The following is a 23,161-nucleotide window of genomic DNA, read 5'->3' on the forward strand; positions in this document are numbered from 1 at the left end:
GCTGTGTCTAGAACTACTTTTTTAAAGCTAAAACTCAATCCAAATTGGTTTTGATTTAGACTCCTCATGGCAAATCGGAGTTTTGATGGGCAAAAACACAGTTTACCCTAAAGAGTTTCTTTGAACTCAAAGTGGGACTGAAGGCTTCTTGGGCAAGGAAACCTGGCTTCAGTCTGCATGCTGACGTCCGGTAAGTTGAATGTGTTCTCTCCCCACAAATTGAGGCTTCACATATTGGTTTGTGGAAGGAAACAAACTTCAGTTTGTCCTGGAATTTGATTAATGGCTTCCCAGCTGGGAAACCTTCACCTGCACTTTGTGAGGGAGAAGAACACATAAGCCAGTGATGGCAAACCTATGGCACGGGTGCCAGAGGTGGCACTCAGAGCCCTCTCTGTGGGCACGCGCACCCAGAGTTCATCATGTGGGGGGGGGTGTGGAAAATTACCCCCCCCACACACACACACATCTAGGCTGTCCTGGGCACGATCCTTTACCTGGGAGTAAGCTCGGTTGCTAGCAATGGGGCTTGCTTTTGAGTAAACCCTCCTAGGGTCGTGATTCACCCATTCGAAGTGTGGCACGGTTGCTTCACCAAGCTTACTCCTGAGTAACGGGCACCTCAAAGCCAACCGTATTTTCTAAACTAAAACCTCAGTATTCAGGTTAAATTGCCATGTTGGCACTTTGCAATAAATAAATGGGTTTGGGGCTGCAATTTGGGCACTTGGTCTTGAAAAGATTCGCCATCACTGACATAAGCAGTAGAACAAGTTGCATTTGTGCCCCTCGTACAAAAAGAGGTTTATTGTGATGCCTGAATGTAGTCCTAATGTAGAGCAAACATGTCTGACAATACAGTTGATAAGAAGGGTAGAGGGCTGTAGAGCTGTGCTGAGGAATCTAGGACGTTTTTAAAATCTTTGGTCTCTGAAAGGAGACCTGAATCAAGGATCAGAATTCCAACACTGGAAGACAGACAAAAACCATTTAACCCAGTCTTTTGCATTATTGGAGGTTTTCCCACATTATGTAGATCAAATCCTGTAAGGTGGAGTTATTCCTCCAGTCCTTTGGTTGAGAGTACCAACATTACTTCTAGCAGAGCAGGTCTCACTGTCCCTTTTCCTCTCTTCCCCTTCCTTCTTTCCCATCTCCCTCAATTAGCTGGTTTTAGTGCCATTGGGGTGACACCCCCCCCCCCAAAAAAAACCCCCACAATGTGTTATTTTGTGTATTCACCATAAGCTGCCTGGAGCCCATCATGGGGAAGGGTAGCCTATAAATCAGTCACGTGATATAGAAGTGTTTGAAAGTGAAAGACAAGACCAGAGGAGTCTGCTTGGTAAAGTAAGGATTTCGTAAACTCACAGCTGCCTCCTTTTTTTCTTAGTGCATGTGTCTGTGCTACAACTAAACTAGCTTTTAGTATTAGTTTTGCTGTGAGGATTCTCTCATTCTCTTCCTGCTTTACAAGAAACCGAATGCTGTTAAATAGGGCACTACTTAGCTGGTGCATGAGCATGTTGCTTCTGGCTCTTGAAGATTTGGGACCGAAAAGGTGGCAGCATAGGATGTCAGGACTCCGCGGTAGTCCTGGTTAATTTGTGTAACAACACCAATTCAGTTGTGACATTACAACAACAACAAAAAAATAGAACCCTGACCCTCATGTTGAGGGATCCATGACTCTGGACTTCTAATTTCCCTTCTGAATGTGGATTTCCTAATTGAATCTTTGAAGAAGAAAAAATTCTAATCAGAGAAACTGCCTAAGGAGGAAAACAGCTTTATAGGCCAAGGTTAAAGAACAGCTTGGGAATCTGCCCAACAGAACTGTAAAGACTGCTGCAGTGCTGTGGTTCCTGCTGACCTAAGACAGCTCCTGCTTCATCATCTTAGTCATAAAAGCACAGCGCTGCCAAGGCCCTCAGGGGAACTGGAGGAGATTGCTCAAATCTGGAGTCAAGTACCCGCCAGATAAGTATTTTAAGTGAAAGTTGCTTCACAGAATGCTAGATATGACCTTTGCACATGGCTGGATGGCAGCAAAAATATTAAACTGTAATTCTGTGGTCTGTCTATGAAGCCTTTTTCGAGCGTGCAAGACTGTTTCGACTAATTGTGTCTCGGCAAATGATTTACACTCTTGTGGGATGCTTCAGGAGCAGATCGCGCGGAGGTCAAGTAACCTGCCCAAGACTGTTTGGTAATTTCATAGAGGAACGGAAAACTCAACTCAGGAGAATAAATCTCAGCCCTGATCTACTGGCAACTGTGATTTTTTAAAAAGTGTATTTAGAGAAAGTATTTATATGAAAGAGAGTATTTGTGAGAAAGTAAGAGATGGTCTCTAAAAGGTGTACACTGCATGCAACTCCCCAGCTCATTTAATTTCATTTAGGGCAAAATGACGTCATTTCCAACAACAAAAAAAGATAGCTCCAAGTAAAAATGCTTGAATTTATTTTATTGGTTTGTGCTGCTTGGTTATACACCCCCCCCCCCTTGTCATTGTAAAACAGGGTAAATTGGAACTGGTGCTATGGCAGAAAAGGAGAAATTCCAGTTGAAGTCCCCAGCCCCCTTTCTTTCCTCCCCCTCCCCTTTGTTGCTTGAAGACAGTTTGTTTAAAATTCAGTTGCTCTACGGAGGCATGTCAGAATTATCTTTGGTCCTTTTGCTTGCAGACACGGCACACACTCATACCATTCTTGGTCTTGGTTGACAGGACAGCACTTGGCTGATACCTCCATAGTCACTGCATACTAATAAAACGCGCCTGGCTTTTAATACCAAAAAAACCAAAAACTCAAGCACACACACAAAACCCTAGATCCCTGAAACAGAAATCACATTTACATATAATTCCTTCCTCTTTAGAAAAAAACTGAAGAGATAGTAATCCCGGCTCTGGTTAATTGTGCTTTAAGCAGCGCCACTCGGTGAGACTCCTGAAGATTAAGGCTGTAATGATGATCACGTTTATGACAAGGCAGACAGCCCTCAGAGCACGCGAGAGGAACCAGTCGCGTTTCTCTGTGTCCTCTAATGGAATTACACTGAACACACTTTGCTGGACAAGGCATGGGAAAAGACAGCATCCAGTTCAATTCAATTTGTCAGGATCAACAGTGCAAGAACCTGGAAGGCAACTGTCTTAGAGGCAATGTCCTCACCAGTATTTCCTGGACTCCTGCTTATTCTAGAACAACAGACCAATATGAGATAAGAGACATCAAGGCTTTTTAGCTTGTTTGTAACAAAATGCTCCCATGTTGCCAAGTTTCATCAGGTTTGTAACTTGGGAGAATCACAACTGGATTAGATGGGCAGATACCACTGGCTGCTGGGTGCATTCAAGACCAAAGGGAAGTCTCTGTGCTATCATATTGTTTGTTACAGCAAAAGCCAGGATTCTTACCTGCACACCTGAAGCAGACCTCCTTTCTCAACTGCAGATGCTGAGACTCCAAAATCAACAGTACCAAATCTCATACAAATGACTGAAGAACTAGGAGAGCAGGCAGCGAGAACTCTAAACACTGCATGTTCTCACAAAATGGAGGAAAGAGGTAGATACAAACCTTGATAATGCCTCCTTCATTTCAATTTATCACTATTTCCTCTCACAGCAAGTGACTTCCATTTCACACACAGTATGAAATCCGATAATGCACTTGAGATAGAGATGTTTTAAAAACAAAAGCCTTAGATTTAACAGCTAAGGCAGAATGAGTGACCTCTTTATTATTGCTAATTAATGAAGTAACTGGGGAAAAAATCTGAACTGCAACTTATAAACGTGTTTAAAGATTAATCCAATACTAATGAACCCTAAATTCCTAAGAATTTTACCCAGGACCAATGGATTATCTTCTCATTTTAGACCCTTTAAAACTTCTTTCACTTTTGGGATATCAATTCCAAAGCAGGACAACTGTGCCCTAAACGGGTGAACCTAGAAAATTAATTTGAGCAACAAACACACATATACAGGCACGGAAAGTTTCCAAATTGCCAACGTGAAACTAGATTCAAGTTTAAAACACGGAAATTAAAGCATATCGTTAAAGGCAACTGAGCAAGCACTGAATTCAAATGCTTCTTTGGAAAGGTGACAAATATTCATTTAAACCCAGAGGGTTGATGATCCTGGTTTCTGCTGATTCACCACCAGCACATTGAAGAGACTGGGCGTTACAGTATTGGAATATGAAACTGGCTGGCAGCAGCAAAATTCCTTTCCCTCTGGCGCACCCACAGGTCAACATTTGCTCAGTCTTCAGAGCTCAGTTCTTGCAGACTCAACTGATTCAGACTGCCGGCAGTTACACACTCAATTGCCATTAGCTCAGTAACAGACATCCCAAAGTAGCCACCAGCCTCCAACACCTGGTCAATAGTATGAAGTCCTGATCTCACACCTCTTCTTCTGCCACCGGCATCTGTTTTATTTGTCGACTGTGAAGTGCTGGCTGGGCACCTTCTGCCACCTGATTTAACTGAGTCTCCAGCGCACTGCGCAAGTCGTTGACTCTCACGTCTGGGAGGGGGTTAAGTCCAATGATCACCCTCCCTTTCTCTTCCTCCTCTTCCTCCAGGTCTCGTCTCCTGCGGCGCAAATCCAGATCTTCCTTCAGCTTCAGGTCTCGGTTAGGTTTCACATTTCCATGCTCCCTGGGAGCAGCAATCACCTCTGTCTTGAAGATATGGTCGCCTTCAGACTCAGGCAACTTGCCCGGGTTTTTGGGCTCGCTTTCGGCACCTAGCTTGAATTCACCGGCTTGATTTGTCTGTGGAATGTGGAATTTCCCGGCTGCCCTGCCTTTGCTACTGCCTCCCTGGCCTTGCAGTCCATCAGCCTGGCCTAAAGTGGTCTGTTTCTCCCCAGTCTTGTCAGCAATCACAGCTCCTGAGATCTTCTGGATCTGTTGCACACTTTCAGCAACCTTTGCCTTGTACGCAGGATCTGCTTGCTTTTCTTGATTCTTCAGCTCCTCTTGATTAACTCTGGCAAGCTGTTCTCTTTCAGGGACTCTCTGAGCAATCTTCCCAACATGGACTTTAGCTTCACCAAGCATCTCTTTCTGGCCTCCAACCTTTCCCCCAATCTCATCTTTTTTGTGCACATTCTTCATTTTCTCCTGAGCGTCTTGGGCCAACTGAGCATCGTGGTTTTCTTTCTGCTTCTCTTGACGTTCTCCATCAGCCCCTGCTATCTGCGAATCACTTCTGACTGGTTCTACTAGCTTCTCTGCTGAATTTTTCCCTGCTTGGTGCTGTGCGATATTTTCACCGACATTTAGGGATGCTGGATTTTTAGGCGGAGCTCTTGTTAATTTGTGTACATGCTTCAGCTCACCTTCTGGACCTGCGGCCTGCTGCCTTCCCTGTCCTTCTGAGTCCAGGAGTTGGTGATTGAGCCCATGCAAAGAATGACCCTCATTAGGTGTATCCTTTGCTGCATCTTCAATTTTACTTGCAAGGCCTTCCTCTCTCGCCTTGTTCTTGGAAAGAGGCAGGTCAGGTTCCTCGTGAGTTTCTATCAGGAAGAGAAATAGAAGTATCTAGTTGTTGTACACTTTAGCAACTGAGGAATTCCAGTAACCTGGGACAGTTACAGTGTCCTCCCCTTAAAAGCATACTTATGCTTTTTTCCAATCCCAGGCTCTCCCTAGTTATTAATTCTGAAGCCATGAACAAAGCATAAATATAAGACTTTCCTGCTTTAAGCTTCTTGCAGTTATGAACAACTCCTGAGTAGTGGCAGATGGTTTTACAAGCCCTAGTGTTATTTTCCTGCCGCTACATGCTCCTGTTTGATTTCTAGGGACATTTAAGCTCAAATCTTCCTACCATGCAACACATTCTTGGCCTGCTGTACTTGGGTCGAGAACGAACATGTATTGGTCAATGGGAAGAAAAGCCTCTGATAAGAGGTAGTCTTGGTACCAAAGCTGGCCTCTGCAATGGTTCCAAAAAGAAAAGAAAAACAGGAGTATACCTAACAATGTGCCAGCAAATCAAAAAAGGTGACAGCTTTATTGTAATATAAAACTCCTAGGCATTTCGCTGCATAAGCTTCACCAGGGGGGTCCATAAAACATAATTTTATAGTAAATGCAACTAGTGCAAGAACCACACCATAAAAAATTAGAAACGACTGAAATTAATATCAGTTAAAAAGATAGGATAAAATAAGCTCAAGAAAAAACATATTAATCAGAATATGGAATAAGATTTACACTAGACAGGAAATACAAATATATAAATATTTAAAACAAATACTAACCAGATTTCCTTTGTGCTGATCCTTTCCACAGCAATTGAGTTCTATTATTGAGCGGAGATTGACGCAGCGTATTATAGAGAGAGATTAGCAGAACAAGGTCAGAAGCCCCAGATCGGAATTCAACCCATGAAGGACCCCTCATTTAACCAGTGTGGCCCCCTCATGGGTTAAATTCTGATCGGGGACCTCTGACCTAGCTCAGCTAATCTCTCTGTATAAAATTCGCTGAGTCAACCTCCGCTCAATGTGGTGAAAAGCGCCAGCAAGTCACAGCTGACTTATGGTGCCTCGGTAGGGTTTTCTGAGCAAGAGATGTTTGGAAATGCTTTGCCGTTGCTTCCCTCTGCATGGGTTGAGAGGGTTCTAAGAGAACTGTGGCTGGCCCAAGGTTACCCAGCAGGCTTCACGTAAAGGAGTGGGGAATCAAACGTGATTCTCCAGATTAGAGTCCACCTCTCTTAATCACTACTATACTCTTCTCCATTCAGTAACAGAACAGCACTGCTATGGAAAGAGTCAGCAGAAAGGAACTCCTGGCCAGTATTGGTTTTATATGTTTGTATTGCCTAGATTCCTGCCTAATGTAAAATGATCTGTCTTATTGTATATGCTGATGAATATGTTCTTGAGCTTATTTTATGCTGTCCTTTTTATTCAGTGTTAATTTCAATACCTTGTAATGTTTTACAGTGTGGCTCTTTCATTAAACGTATTTGCTGTAAACGCCTTAAAGCTGTTGCCTGGCACCTTTTCCCCCTTTTTTGATCTCTGCAATGGTCCCAGCGGTGCTTCCAATCCCACGTGGCCAACTTGACATCTTGCATCGCGTTGTGGTGGATGTTGCTTACCTGGCTTTGGCTTTTCCTCTCCTCCCTCTTCCTGTCTCTGCTGGTGGATCTCCTTGTGCTGCTCCTCAATCACGGCCAGCAGCTTGGCTTGCTGGTCCAAGAGCTGCTTCTGCTGCACCTGCTGTTCCTTAATCACTTGCAGCAGGACTTCGTGGTCAAGCAGCTTCTCTTTGCCAGCTTCTAGAGAGAAAGGGGACAGGTGAGGCGAGAAGGGATGTGGCAATAGGGCCCTACCACACATTTTCACAGATGGAGTCTAGAAAAGGGGAGGGCCTGCTCGGGTCTCCACGCTGTTTCCACCTTCACTTCTCTAAACCTGAGGCCACAATCCATGCTGGCACCTATGCCTTGCCTCAGGCTACAAGAAACCTGCTCCACCAAGCACCTTTTGGAAAGGCCTCGCTGGAGAAGAGTTTGGATTTATACCCCACCTTTCTCTCCTGTAAGGTCACTTGAGGTAGCTTAACAAGCTCCTTTCCCTTCCTCTCCCCACAACAGACACCCTGTGAGGTAGGTGGGGCTGAGAGAGTTCCGAAGAACTGTGACTAGCCCAAGGTCACCCAGCAGGAATGCAGGAGTGCGGAAACACATCTGGTTCACCAGATAAGCCTCTGCCACTCAGGTGGAGGAGTGGGGAATCAAACCCAGTTCTCCAGATTAGAATCCACCTGCTCTTAACCACTACACCACACTTGGGCTTTATTTGTTATCTCATGGTGCCATCTTTAACTGTACCTTAAAGAAGAGCAACATGCAATGCATTCGGAGTCTAAAGTTCTACGCAGAGCAATCTGTGGCCCCTGGCAGCAACTCAGGCAGGCAAGAACTCAGAGATCTAAAAGGAGATGCACTTGTCCACTTGCCTGGGCCTGTTCTCAAAGTGAGGGATCTTTCGACCACATGAAAATTAAGCAGCCTGAAGATTGTCAAGAAGTGAATGGAATCTAAAAAGATTCCAGGAAGAATGGCAGGACTGGAATGTTCAAAACATGGAACACATAAGAGCGTAAAAAAAGCCCTGCTAGAAACCTCATGGCAAACAGAAAGGTTATTTCGTTTGCTACATTTCAAGGCCAGGGCAGTGCTAGTTAATCTGTGGACTGCAGAACTTGTTTGTGCCCTGTCTCAAACTAAACTTATCTCGGCCTATGAGTCTGATATAATTAGTTATTTCCAATAAATTGAGAGGAGGGTGAAAAAGAAAAGAAGTGAGTGTTTCTATGACATGTAAAAGTTTGCACGTTTGGCAACAGGCAGGTGTTTCCTCATCTTCCTACCAATGAGACCGCCTCTACCTTTAGGTCTCCCAAAGAGCGCTCTGGTTCAGCAAATAAGAACTTACTGGTGATTCCTGGCCTGAAAGATGTCTGATTAGGCTCAACCAGTCAGGGCATTTTTGGCCCTGGCCTGGCCCCAAGCCCGGTGGAACACTGGCTGAGGAGGCCCAGGCCCGACAGCATTTGATACAGTTCTGCAGGGCCTACAAGACACGAGTTGTTTCACCAGGCATATGGCTGAGGTGGAAATGGAATTATCAACAACTTCTACCAACTTTTGGCCTCTCTCTCTCCTACCCCCTTCCCCCACCCCCATTTCCTCATCAAGATTTTTTTCGCCATCCATTTCAGAACTTTGTGTGACATTTTTTACTGTGAACTGCATTTATTGTATTTTACATGATGGAAGCCGCCCTGAGCCTGTAAGGGGAAGGGCAGCATATATAAATAAAATGCAGGAATTTGTTCACTAACGCTACGTGATGTGGCTTTCATTTTCAAATGAGAGACGCAGGAGCTCAGCTATGTGTGTAAGCCAAGCCTACGCTGCCTTAACGTGGGTGTGTACACAAAGATTCTCAATGGGGGATTTTGCAGATGTTTAAAGGTACTTTTTATTTATCTTCTACCCTCCTGTCATAGGAAAACGTGTCAGATCCGTCTTTCCTGTATGGAGTCCCCCTCGCCTCTCTCGTCTCTCCTCATTCCCAACCCACACAGCACGTAAAACTGCCAATTAACCCTCAGGATTCCTCCAACTTGATTCTAAGGAAAGGAACCTCTCTTATTCTAGAACACAGACCCTCATGGTTCTCCCTTTGATGAAAGGAAAGGCTGTTGATTTCCAAAATCTCTCTCAGTTTCAAAAGCAAAAGTAGTTCAACTGGCTGAGAATCACTAACTTCCTGCCAACAACCAATGGAAACTTATACCATTACGTGGTCTTGAGGGAGTAAACGTAAGGGTAATTGCCACTAAAGGTGTGAGTTGCACACACAGGTTTGACTAAAGATTATACGACTGTATTTGACATTAACTCCAAGTGGAGGCAGATTTTGGACTAATGAATGGGCAAAATCCTTCTCAGGAGGTGCAGGGAGATCCTCTGCAGAGAACCCCCTCCAGAGGTTAGAGTCTTCAATGCAAGACAGCCAGTGGAAAATAAATCGGTTTATAGGAAGCCCATTTCTATGATTAACAGAGCTGGAAGCAGTGCATTTTGGTGGAGAAAGGAGGAGCCTGTGCAGCCTCATAGCTGCCTTAGCCTTGGCAGCCTTTAAAACAATTGTAGGTAAGAGAAGAAGGTAAGGTGGGAGTGGAGGCAGCGTGTAGAAAATCAAGTGCCAGAACTCAGGACAAAGGACATGTTACAGTTAAGGAAGAAGAAGAAGAGTAGCCCTTTCCAGGTGATCACAAGGCTGCCTTTTTTGGCTAGTTTTTCAGTGCAAGCTAGGAAGGAGCAGGGGCTGCTTTCCATTACAAGCAAGTGGTCCTCATGGGGCATGGCCACCTGCCCTTGGAAACGCTTTCACCATCACGGCTGGTTTAGAACTGTGATGAGACTGTGGTGCCCAGCTGGGCCATAGCCTCAGATTACAGGCTCCCAATCGTCGGGGCAAGAGGACCCGGCCTTGCAGGATAGGAGCCTGGATTCAGTTGTTCCCTCCAGCACAGAACTCTGGCAGTCTGAGCCAGCCAGGCGCGCAAACAGGGAGGCAGGTGGAAAACCTTGCTGTGAATACAGCGCTTACCCTCCAGCTTGCTGTCTGAATTCTCTTCCACGTTCCGGATCTCCCTCTGCTCAGCTTGGGCGGGTTCTGGTTGCTCTGGCGGCAGCGGCTCTTCCTTTTCGCCTGCGAATGAGGGACAGACAGATGTCACTTGAGGGAGCAAAAAAAGTGACAGATGTTCTCTGTTTCCCCCTGCCATGGCTCCGCTCAGTATGCCATTCCTGTACAACATGATGTCCACAGGATGTCCATAAAAATATTTTACTGTATTACAGCCTGCTGGGAGCAAGCCAGGTCTCACTGCTTGAACTGATTAAAATGCAAACCCAGCCCCTACAGAACTTTTGCAGCAGGCACTTAGCAACGTGGCACCTGTCCAGCACTTCTAAACTCTGCGTCCCTTGTGAACGACAAGGTGTTGCGGCAAGACACAGCACCTGATACTAGCACACAACTGCACTGCAGAAATCCCAAGAACTGTCATTGCCCAGGAGATTCACTGTCTCCCCCTTCCATCAGGAGATGTGCAGTTACAAGGCTAGCCAACTCTGAGTGGGGAAATAGCTGGAGGATTTGGGGGTGGAGTCTGGGCAGGAAGGGGTTTGGAGAGGGGCAGGACCTCGGTGGGTTATAATTCCATTCAGCCCACCCTCCAAAACAGCCATTTTCTCCAAAGAAACTGATCTCTGTAACCTGGAGATTCAGGAGAGCTCCAGGCCCCACGGCGAGGTTAGCCGCCCTAGCAAAGAAAACTCGGGCTGCGGGCATAAACCACAGAGCCCCTCCCCCCTCCCAAACTTTTCCACTGAAAGGTTCTAAATCCCCCTTGCATCAAAACACGTCTGTCGCTAACTCTGTCGGTACAGAAGCACGGCCTGTTTACTTCACTTGAGATGCAGAAGATGTATTGTAAGAGAAAGTTCAATATTTTTAAAAAGCAAAGGGATGGGGTAGTAAGAAGCAGGCCAAGAATCCAGTTGCGAGGGAGTTGAAATGTCCCAGACCAGACGGCAAGAAAGAGCTGGCCCGCTTGTTGAGAAACGACTTCTAAGACTCTCCTAGCCGCAAGGATTTGCCATTGCCTTCGGAAGCTCAGGATGGGCGTGGCTGCAGGATGAAAGTGTGCCTGCAGCCAGTGGCATTGCAAGAATCCCATCACCTAAGTCAAACACTGCAACTGTTTATATTCTAGTGCAGAATCACACAATTTTAGCAGCCCAAGGAATAAAAGCGATTTCTCCAGGAACAGCAGGAAAGAGCAGTGGGAGGGACTTACGACGTTCTTTCTCATTCTCCACAGATTTGACTCCTTCTTTGGCACTGTCCTTCTCACCCACAGCCTTCTCTCTCCTCTCATCCTGGCTGTCCAGTTCCAGGTCTTTGTAAGGGGGCCGCTCATCCTCACGTGCAGCCACCTCCGGCACAGGCTTGGGGTCTTTGATGGGATGGTCCTTCGCCTTCTCCTGGGCACCGTCTTCTTTTGCTTGCTCAGGAACAGGCTGAGGCTGCGCCTGTTCCTTCTCTGGCACAGGTTTCCCCTCCCCCAGGACATCCTTCTTGGCCGGTGGCTGCTTCTCCTCTTCAGGCTCCTCGCGGTCCTGACCTTCGTCCACCACCACCGCATCATGAGGCACAGGTGGCTCGTGGCGGTGTGCTTCTCCTACAGGGAGGGCAATGCCTACGGGGAAAGAAAGGAGACCGTCAGCCAGACAAAGCATGGAAAACAGTAAGCATCAAGGCTTGCTTTATGCGAGTTCTTCGTGGGGGTTCTGCAATCTGTTTTACCTGGTAACGGAATAAAGCAAAGAAGAACTGGAAACAGGGAGACACACAGAATTGGCTTGAATTGGCCCTCAGAACTCCTGGTTGCAACTCAACACTACCTTGATCAGGCCGGTCTAGCTGCACCTCCTCCTTCGGTTTCTCCTTCTCATCTCTCTTGGGGACATCAATGGGGACCCTGATCTGTGGCTGTTCCATGTCTTCTTTCTCGTTCTCTGGCTTGGGTTTGTCACGGTCATCACCCAATTTTTCCACTGGTAGGTTCTGGTCTGAAAAGGATGGAGAAAATTTACATATTATAAGCAGAAGAACTATGCCTGTAACTCCCACCCTCCCCTTTTAAAAAATCAAATTTAGTTACCAATTTGATTGGCAGTGGGGGTGCTAGAGATGAGATCCTTTACCCACATACTGTTGCCCAACGTAAATCAACCTTCTTGTGGCTGCTTTAGGGCAAACAGAAGCCTAGAGAAGATAATATTTAAATTGGGCAAATTAGGTGCAAGGAAAGGATTAGGCAGCCTCTTCTCCAGCACCAACCCTCCCTGTGGCTGCATTTCATGTGAATAAAGAGACAGGGACATCCAGTCACAGATTTCTCTCTTCTGCACTCTGTACATACAGGGGTGTCCAATTGTGGCCCTCCAGATGTTCATGGACTGCAATTCCCATCAGCCCATGCCAGCATGGCCACATACTGTTGCCCACATACACGGGCTGATGGGAATGTATTCCACATGTATTCCGTGTATTCCACATAAACAGGCTGATGGGAATCGTAGTCCATGAACATGGGCCACAGATGGACACCCGTGTTCTGAAACGATGACTGCTGCTTGGGGAGATAAAGCCACTAGATGGCAGCATTGCTCTTGCTTATTTGCATTCCATGCATCACAACCAGAGGACTATCACACATGCAAAGCCCAAGGAATTCATTCATCCGGTGGGGTCAACAACCAAGAATGAACCTATTAGGAGACTGGCCTACAAGACTGCAAGGAAAAGGAGAGGCTAAAGCAGCAGGGGAAAAGAGGGAAAGGACCAAAAACAGCCAAGAAGGCCACAGCAGAGAAGCGGCAGGTTTGGGGGCCTTCTCATTTCGTTCTCCTTCCATAGAAGCAAGAAGATACCTTGAAAAGACCTGGGCAGAGAACAAAATGCATGGTTCAACCAATGAGGACGAAGCTTCAGGCTTTTTCCAACGAATGACACCCCACTTTCAAACAAGATGGAGCATTATTTCCCTATTTTTGACAGTCCGCCAGCTAAATACTGGGTACCCTACAGGCAGGGAAGCATGTGAGGCACAAACGTCTTACTGGCAGTTGCTCTTGCTGAACCAGTGCTTCAGTTGTCGACGTTGTCCCATGAAAGCAGCTGATATTTATACAGAGAAGTTGTCACGAGAGAGCAAATAGATGAGATCTTGTTTCCTACAATGATTAGTGGCCTCTATGACAGAAGAGACTGGAGGAAGTCTCTTTGCACGAGAAAACAGAGCAGCTCAAACTGTTCCCTCACTTCGGGAAGCTGAAATCACACCAAGTCCTTCCTGCAGATTTAAGTCTGAAATAGTCATTTTCACACTTACACGAACACGTCTCTCCCCACCTTGTCCCATTCTCACTCTTCTCCTCCTGGGAATCAACTCTGCCTCGGTTTGCACTACCTCAAAGCAGGAAGTGACCTCCAGTAGGCACAAGGCACTTGGGAGTGGAAGGAAGCGTATCAGCTAGGATGCAGCCTGCCCTGGCTTTAGAAAGTCTCTGGGAGGCTGGGAAAGGGGTTCAAATAGAAGAGACAGTGTGGAGCGGTGGCTAGGATGCGGGGGGGGGGGGGGGGCTAGGAACAGGCAGGCTAAAGGTCAGATCCCTACCTCAGCTGCATAATTCAGTGGGTGACCTGCATCAGTCACTCTCAGCCCAACCAATCTTGTTGTACGGATAAAATGGAGGAGGGAAAAATAATGTATGCTGTTCTGAGCTACCTGAAGGAAGAGGGGGATTATATGAACAGATAGAGATATGGAAAAAACAGGGCTTTGCTTGTAAGTGGGGAATCTGGTTCCTTCTCCCATGTCCTGAAGGAAATGAACAGAGATGCGTCTGTGGGTGCAGACATGTAGCCAGAAACTTGACTAAGTGCACTGATTTCTGTGGAATGAGTTCTGAAAGTGTACATGTGACCATAAAACTAATAACAATTCTATGCCAAGGAAAGCTGAATTCGACAAGAGGCATAAACTACATGAATAAACTTTAACTAATTAACAGCGACTACCCCGTCTTCCCGCTTTCAAAAGGTTCAAGGCAGCAAGCAAAATAAGATAAACAGCAAAAACAAACAAAAAACTATAAACTAAAGTTAAACCAAAACAATTGAAAACCAGCGGAGCAGCACAAAGACTGTAAGCAGTCTGAAGACAACTCAACCATCAAATGTTTGGAAGAATAAAAATGTCTTAACTTGGTGCCTGAAAGAGAACAGATAAGGCACAATCCAAACATCTGTGGGGAGGGAACATGTGTGTGTGTGTGTGTCCATCAAGTCACAGCTGAAGGTTTTCAAGGCAAGAGTTGTTCAGAGGTGGTTTGTCATTGCCTGCCTCTGCGTCACACCCCCTGGTATTCCTTGATGGTGGTCTTCCATCCAAATACTTGCCAGGGTCAGGGTTGAGAGAGTGTGATTGGCCCAAGGTCGCCCAACCAGCTTCCAAGCTTCCATGACACGAGTAGGGATTTGAGCTTGGATCTCCCAGATCCCTCTTTGAAACTTAAGCCACTACACCAAGCTGGCTCTCCTAAACAAAGCATATGGGAGCTGTTTTTGCATAATTTATTGATTCTGCTTGTTAGAAGGGACAAGGAGCTATAAAAAGTGCTTCAATCCTGTCCATCTGCAGGGATCCTGGCTAACCTGCTCGCAAGAGTGAAACGACACAGGGAGAGTCCTGGGATTGAACTCCTGTGCACTGAAAGTGAAAAGCAATTGTCAATGTGGGAGGAGATCAGGACCACTGCACTGGGGAAGAACTTCTTCTAAAACTAGAGGCTGCTTTCATGTTCTAAATCAGGGATCTGCAACCTGTGGCTCTCCAGATGTTTATGGACTACAATTCCCATCAGCCTCTGCCAGCATGGCCAATTGGCCATGCTGGCAGGGGCTGATGGAAATTGTAGTCCATGAAAATCTGGAGAGCCACAGGTTGCAGACCCCTGTTCTAAACTGTCTCTTCCATTGCAGCCACTGTATCTACAGCAGTGGAATACATATGGTCACCACAGCAGCAAGAGGATAAGGGAGACACAGATCTAAATGAAAAAAAGTAACAGGAGATAAAATTAAGCATCCCTCCCTCCCTCAACATTCCCTTCCCAACCTGATTCCCTCCCCCATGACTGCTTTGCATTAAAAACCAAATATAGAGAGACTATACCCGCAGTCTGGCTATCTCACTGAGGTGGTTACTTGTGTCTAGGCTATACCGTACGGCAGGGGTGTCAAACTTGCAGCCCTCCAGATGTTCATGGACGACAATTGCCATCAGCCCTTGCCAGTATAGCCAATGCTCATGTTGGGAGGGACTGATGGGAATTGTAGTTCATGAACATCTGGAGGGCCACAAGTTTGACACCCCTGCCGTACGACATTTGAGAGAATCACATAATTGGGCATTCTCCGTACCACTCCCTTACATTTCCCCTGATCTCATGATGATTGCATAAACAGTTTTCACAGGAGACCTTCCTATTCAGCCTTTGGAGTGGTACAGCTCATGTGCGGTTGTGTCATGTCGCCTCACAGAGAACCAGACCTTAAGCCACAGAAATCTGCGGTCAAAGCCAGAGAGCAAATCTGGGGAACGAAGCCGGCCAGGCACCCAATCGAAAGGCTGCTTGCTCAGAGGACAGGCTGCTGTCTCTGCCCTGGAGTCTGGAATAGCGTCTCACCCCTTACGGTGTTCCAGATGTTAACAAAATGGATGAAACGAACCGAGAACGTGCACAATAGCTAGACACTGTTCAGAACGGTGCAGCTTCAATACATAATCGGCACAGGATCATCGGCACATTGTTTGCAATAAGGCTGGCCCCCTGGGCACGGATAAATCTGCAAAGCCAGCCTTGGAGGAACTCGTGGGGGGGTGGGGGTCAGGTGACACAGGCAGACTCTGAAGACGGCTGACATATTCAAAGCCAACGCCGACTACTCGAGCGAACCTGAGTTCACCACTTAGAGCAATAAAGCAGCCAGTTCAGCAGGCCTTGAGACACGGCAGCTTACATAGTGGCCATGAAGATCTATAAAACAGGCAACAGGTGTTCCCATAAACACAAGACCAGCGCACCAGAGGAGCAAGCCCAAAATGTTGTGTGTGATACCCGGCCTTTGCAGATGTTTTCCCAACCTCTTTTCGCTCTTACGTGAGGCCAGCACGGTTTGCCAAGAGGGCTTTATAACTGGACGGTGGAGGAACGCTGCAATTTCAGCTACGTGTGACTCATGCGAGTTGTGAAACTGAAGAGAGGCTGCCGGATTGGTGCCTGGCATGGCAAGCTGCCCAGAACAAGGGTGATTCTTTGCCCTAGAGCACTGTGCCCTTCTGCTGCTGGAGGAGACAGTGGAGATTTAAAGCCTGGCTCCAAGTCAAGGCCTCTGCTTACATACTGTAGGTCAAGAGGTGAAGTAATAACACCAGCCTCCCCTCCCCCGCCACAAGATGTCAGGTGCTGCAGGTCATACCTCTTGCATGCTCTGTTGTGTTAAGCAGAAACTGAGCTCATGTTTCCCATGGCATTGCAGCCGGAGGACCTGTAAGGCTCTGGTGAAGCACTTTGCTTTCTGCGACCCGAAAGCGCAACTTTAGCAGTCCGAGTTGCTCAAATGACAGCATTTCTATACTTTATTCCGGTCAAGCAGTCTGTTAGCTTTCTTCTCTCCTCCTGAACTACTCAACATAAGGCTGGGGAAAAGGCAAGGACGTCTGGACTGCAGCAGAAGTGAATGACAAGAGGACAGGCGTGCGAAGCCACAAGGGAGGAAGTGGGAACCCTGCAGAGAACTGGAATCTTCTTCTCTGATCTCGGAAAGCTGCCGCTCCGTAAGTCTCAAGGGATGAGGACCATTTCGCACAGGGTACCTTTCTCATTTGTATAGAGAAGAGAACCACAGATGCCACCATGTATGAAAACAACCTGTATCTTTTTAGCACATGTATTTTTAAGTACATGTTTGGAAGCTGCTGTCAACGGCTACTACATATGTACATGCACCTAAACAGCACATCATTTGCAAACACAGCAGTGTCTGTTTTTCCCCTACCTCAACTCATATTAGAAAAACATCACATGCAAAGAAGATACTGCCAACAAGTTTCCAAGTTTTCTTCCCCTCATAACATTTACAAACAACGGTGGATCAGAGAAGATATCAAGCCAACCAAACTGCCTGGTACGCTGGCACCCACGCCAAATGCAAAGACCTTCTCCTGTCCTCCCCCCCTAAATTCTGATTAGGACCAACTTTGGAGACGCTTACGCTGCAGCTGCAAAGCCAGAGGTTAGAGACAAGCTTGCTTGTTACATTCCAGGCGGATAACACAACTGCCGCGTTAATAAATTAGCACCACAGAGACTCCCATGTTATCACAATATAAAGGCATAAGAAGCAAAAAGCATGCACCATCGTTTCTATTTTTCAGAACCCAGCTGCATTTTAGCCAAAGAACTGGCACAAATAAACAGTCGGTTGTCCAACATTCCAGAGCGAGAAAAAAAGACCCAAGGTCTTCTCGGGAGACAGTCAAATTCCTTGAAGAATTCCTTGAAGAACAATAACGGCTGACTCAAGGATGGTCAGCAAGCTGCAAATTTATATTACAAACACACACACACAGAGTGCAAAACAAAAGGGGAGAAAGAGATAAAAATCTCCACTCTGTAATGAGACAAAGTTGCCTCTAAGCCGTCATTTTCTCAGCAGGAAGCAAAATTAAGTTCATCATCAGGGCGTGAATTAATGGCCTCTCACCGCTGCTTGGAAATCTATAAGGGGCTGTATGTGGTTTGCAGAGAACCATTTTGCCCAGGATGTGTAATAATCGCTGAAACTGTAGAGTCGCCCTTGTGGTCCCTTTGGATAATGTTACAGTAATGCTGTGCCTCTTAATGTTTTATGAGGGGTGCTGGGCTTAACAGGAAAAGGCGAAGAGGCAGTAAAAGCTTCTTGGCTTACAAAAACAACAAGGAAAAAATATCTCGGGGCTAAAGAGTTGGGCAGGCAGAGAAGGGGGGGAGGGAACCCCACTTTGGGAGGAAGCCCAAGCGCTGATGACTGAAGGATGGTGCGCGCAGAGAGGGCCCAAGCTACTCAGACTCCTCAGCCTGCATTAGGACACGGGTGAGGAAGGGCTATTTCTCACGGGCTTCTGAAGCATCCACTTTTGTTTTTAATGGTACACTATCAGTCTCTCTGGGCTGTAATAAAATCTCATCGTGAGCAACCCTAAAAGCTTTTCCTACCCTCTCTCCAAGAATCTGACTCTGAGAGCAGCCATGCGCCCAGAAAGACATGGCTTTGCACTAACTCTTGCCCGCCACGTTACAGCAAGTTCTAATTCAAAAGGAGACACAGGGCAAGTGTCCCTCTTCGAGGCCCGTTACCACTCTGGAATGTGTGCGAGAGGCACTGCCAGGTCAACATCTCCCTGGGCGTCAAAGGCAGGTCCATTTTGCTCTCTGCAAAAACGTGGGATCGCGCAACTCGCTCCGAGTGCCAGGAAAGTCTTTGTTTCTTCAAAAGGCTTTCCCACCTGCCCTTCCCCCTCTCTGTTTATTGTTGTTATTTATTTGGCTTAAGTTAACAGGGTCAAAACCTTGCTTGTTATCTTGTATTAATTAACTCTTGTTTAGTGCACTAGAAGAGTATCGGTGGGATGTTAGCTGGGAACTCTTGTGTACTGAAAATCTTTTTAACTCTTAGTGAAAACCTCCCTCCAGCTCAAAACTGATCCTTCATAAAACTGGGAAGCAATGGAACACATTTGGGGGGCGGGGGGAAGGATTAAGGTTGTGTGGCCCATGGTCAGGGTCATCATCTGTCGTACAAAATATTTTAGGGTCAGGTGAAACTTGAAAAAGAAGGATGGAGAGAGAATAAATGTACATTTACTCGTGTTACATGAAGCCCAAAGGATCTAAAACATCATCATACATGTTGGAGATTCCAGCGTGTATCACAAAGCAAGGCATGGCAGAACGGCCCTGCCTCAGTCAACCTGAGATCACACTTTTTGTTGCCAACTGGAAACAGCTGAGCCAGGTGCAGTGGTCAGAGTGTCAGAATAGAATGGGAAAGAGTCGAGTTCAATCCCCGCTCAACCCACCGTGGTCCTCTCTGAGCCCAGCTTACCTGGCACAATTCTGATGAGGGTAAAATGGAGGAGGGAAGAGGTAGAAACACCTCCCTGAGCTCCTTGGAGGGTAGGCAGCTGACTAAAAATGGAGGTGAGGCACAGCACTTCTTTCCCTTACAGGGAGATTACAGCTGCATACGGGCTCCATTTTGAATATCTGTTTCAACTGCTGTCTCCATACTAAGGCCCCTTTCAAACAGCCTTTATAATCTGTTTTAGCAGCCGGTTGCTGAAGGATTTTTTGTGTCATTTTGCACGCAACTGTTTAAGCTCCCAGCTGCTAATGGATCATAGAAAGCTGCTTGTGTCCCGTCCACAAAGTGAGGCTGTTTTTTTTTTTTAAAAAAAAATCTGCTTTATTCCATTTTCAGGTCTTCTCTGAGCTTCTGAATTGCTATAGCATGGTTTTTGAAATGTCTGAGGCGCTTCTGAGAGTGCCGTTCTCGCCCTCCCCCGCCCATACACCTTTGTTGTGCCTTGTTCTTCTTCGGCTTTTTTAAAAGGTTCTAACTTTTGCACTATGGCGCTACACCAATATAGCAGTTCAGTGCTATATTGCCAGCACTCAGATGCTCGCTGAATGCCGGCTATATAGAACTGAATTGGTATACTTGGTCTTGCCCTGAAATGCCAAATGTTGCCATGTTAAAAAAAAAAAAGAATGTGCCACACACACACACACACACACACACACACACACACACACACACACACACACACACACACACACACACACACACACAGAGAGAGAGAGAGAGAGAGAGAGAGAGAGAGAGAGAGAGAGAGAGAGAGAGAGAGAGAGAGAGCATGGAAAAAAGCAACACAGTTTAAAACGGCCAAAGCAGTTTAGACACAGCTCATAAACGGATTTAAAGACGCTGTCTGAAACCCCCATCCCGACACTGCTTTATTTGGAATCGGGCCAACATCGGCTAACAGCTGGTTTAGAATGGCAACGTGAAAGGGGCTTAAGAGTAGCTCCATAAAGACCCGATAGGTTCGTAAAGGAGACATCAGTGCAGACATCTCTGTTGTAAACACACACAGAGAGAGATTTTGATAGCGTCCCCCGCTCCTTGGCCGCGGTTGCTGCTGTTCCCTCCCCCCCCCCCCCCAGGACCAAATTTTATGCATACTTTGCTCAATGTTGAATTTGGGAAAGGAGGTCATCTACCCACACATGCTTCTATACTTTTAAAGTCCCACCAAGGCACTCAACATGCTCACCAAAGACAAGAATATTAACCTGTACTCAAACTACACTGAAACTAGTAGCAGACCATTTAAATAGGGTACTGGCATATGATTTAAGAGATCAAAGTGTCCCCTAATGCTCCAGGTATGTATAACATAAAGGAGAAATTTTGAAAAATAAACCTGAAGTACTCAAGTAGCCAAGAAGACAATAAAAAAAGTCTTGAACAGTTTTGGCAGGGACTAGGGAAAGAAACAGGTCCCCCACAAGAGCTTTTAAGCAGCGCAAACGGAAGGCACTGATTCTGCCCGGTGCTTGTGCCGTCGTTGGCTGCATTTCATTCTTGTCCTCATTGCTCCTGAAGGCAGCAAAAGGAGAGATAGACCTTCTCAAATCAGGACAAAGCTGCTTTAAATAAAACACCCCACAGCCAAGTCTTTGTGCGTGTGAGCCCAAATGCGAGGCTGCCAACAGTTAGCAAAAAAAAAAAAAACCCTATAAAATTAAAATTTCAGCAGTTCCAACAGTTCTGAATGGCGCAACATGGAATAAAGACAACAGGAGCCATTAACTGCTGAGATGCAGCCAAGGCCGAGCGCAATGATTTGGGATGTGGTGGGGGAGGGGAGGGGAGAGACAAGGAGTGCAAGTTAAAAAGTGCAGAACATCAGATGCCTACCAAAGCCGAAGCACCTGAAAGTAGGTGGGAACTGGATGCATTCAATAAAAGAGACAGTGTTTAGAGATAGTACTAGGTACATCACCTGCTATGTCTGGTTCATAAGACAGGAAGGGCTGGGTCTCACTGAGAAGACCCAGCAGTTTGATGCTGCCCACCCAAGGGCTTTCCCAGCGCCAACCCCAAGCCTGTTATGATGGCATGCCATCTAATGCCAGGCGAGTTCAGGCGAAAAACATTCACAATAATTTAGGCACATGAAGGCTAAAACCTTGCCAGATTCTGGCCCCCTAACACAGTGATAGTGAACCTCTTCGAGAGCAAGTGCCCAAACTGCAACCCAAAACCCACTTATTTATCACAAAGTGCCAACACAGCAATTTAACCTGAATACTGAGGCTTTAGTTTAGAAAAAAAGGTTGGCTCCGTGCGTTACTCGGGAGTAACTTGGTGGTGGTAGTTGGTGGCTTTGCTTTGAAGCAACCGTGCAACTCTTCCAATGGGTGAATCATGACCCTAGGAGGGTTTACCTGCAGCAATCCCCATTGCCGCTTACTTCCAGGTAAAGAGTTGCGAAGCTGTGGCGGTTTCGGAAATTTCTAGCAGCATTCTCCTGATGCTGTCAGAGCCTGTGGCTGGCATCTTCAGAGGATCCTCTGAAGATGCCAGCCCCAGATGCAGGCGAAACGTCAGGAGAGAATGCTGCTAGAACACGGCCATACAGCCCAGAAACCACACAGCACCCAAGTGATTCCGGCCGTGAAAGCCTTCGACGATTGCGCTTTAGTTCTTCGCATGAAAATCAGTAGGGTTTAACAGCGCTTAACAGGGTTATCCACACTGCTTCCCCAAAACTAGGTCTTAGGTTTAATGCTAATAATTGAGCCCAGCGGCCCAGGCCAGCCTAGATGGGGGGGGGGCACTCTGTGTGTGCCCACAGAGAGGGCTCTGAGTGCCACCTCTGGCACCCGTGCCATAGATTCGCCACCACTGTCCTAACATGCTCATGTAATGCTGTTTAGCTGGCCTGGCCCCTTCATGGCATGTGGGTCATATCCCAAGCTCAGATTGCATTATGCAGATCCCCAAAGAGACAGGTACGGATGAATCCGCATGCGCTCGCCAAGCCAGAATAAGGAGAGGGACTTCCCCAAGATCTGCAGATGGTAACCAAGTTCCTTTTCCACAAGGTTACTGAATGGCATCGGGGAAACTAGTTCACCGTTCTCTCCTGACACACAGACTGTAAAAGCGAACCAAAAAAAAAATGACAGCAGGGCAATAGCTCCTTTTTGTGTGTCACAGGAGCTATTAAAAGATTGCTCTCCCAAAGCACAAGGGAGTGCTCCAGCAAGCCAAGCTGTTCTTGCAGCTATCAGAAGCCAAGGGAGGAACAGCACATCATCCACGTTTCATACACTGCCTTGGCTTCTCTTCTAAATAAGAGCCTACAAGCAGTGTGGGGAAGGGGGGAGAAAGCAGGTATATCCAAAATGACTGACCCAGGTGCAACCTCAGAAGTTCATGTTACATCCCCCCCCCACAATATCCCCCCCCCCTCCAAATCTCCTCTGGCCAGCATGCAACGCAGATGCCAGGACAGCAGGGTCTCCCTGATAACTACAGGTGATGACCAAGAAGGCCGGCAGCACACACAAGGCACCAAGTTGCAGTCATATCTCACCACATGCAGAAACAATGAATCGGAGTGGAGGGATTCAAAGCAATAAAGCACCGCATCCAGCATTTTGCTTGCTTAAATGACTCTGGAACTGCCGGGGAAAGGGCGCAGAAAGAACGTGAATCAGGCCTTTGATACAGGCAGTCGCAGAGGGACAGGAGGAGAAGAAGCGGGGGAGGGGGGGAACCCCTGAGCAAATGATGTTCGAGTAAGGAGCTGAAAAAATATTACAAAATCTTAATCTGCCCAGGGAGACC

At 46.7% G+C, this 23,161-nt stretch overlaps 1 protein-coding gene across 4 annotated transcripts in view; it reads right to left on the minus strand.

The window, feature by feature from the left end:
• Nucleotides 1–2,449: 2,449 nt before the first annotated feature.
• SLC38A10 (solute carrier family 38 member 10) overlaps nt 2,450–23,161 on the minus strand; it is a 75,309-nt gene continuing 54,597 nt past the window's right edge. For 3 of the 4 annotated variants that reach the window (XM_048487839.1, XM_048487838.1, XM_048487836.1), the window contains 5 exons: nt 12,034–12,201; nt 11,427–11,828; nt 10,172–10,273; nt 7,144–7,323; nt 2,450–5,545 (listed from right to left, as the gene is read on the minus strand). In XM_048487839.1, coding sequence (XP_048343796.1) covers nt 4,422–5,545; nt 7,144–7,323; nt 10,172–10,273; nt 11,427–11,828; nt 12,034–12,201 — 1,976 coding nt within the window. In that variant the 3' untranslated portion in view covers nt 2,450–4,421. The remainder of the gene's footprint in view (nt 5,546–7,143; nt 7,324–10,171; nt 10,274–11,426; nt 11,829–12,033; nt 12,202–23,161) is intronic. The other variant, XM_048487837.1, reaches the window with a different exon arrangement.

This window comes from Sphaerodactylus townsendi, linkage group LG03 (assembly GCF_021028975.2).
Source record: "Sphaerodactylus townsendi isolate TG3544 linkage group LG03, MPM_Stown_v2.3, whole genome shotgun sequence".
Taxonomy (NCBI): Eukaryota; Metazoa; Chordata; class Lepidosauria; order Squamata; family Sphaerodactylidae; genus Sphaerodactylus; species Sphaerodactylus townsendi.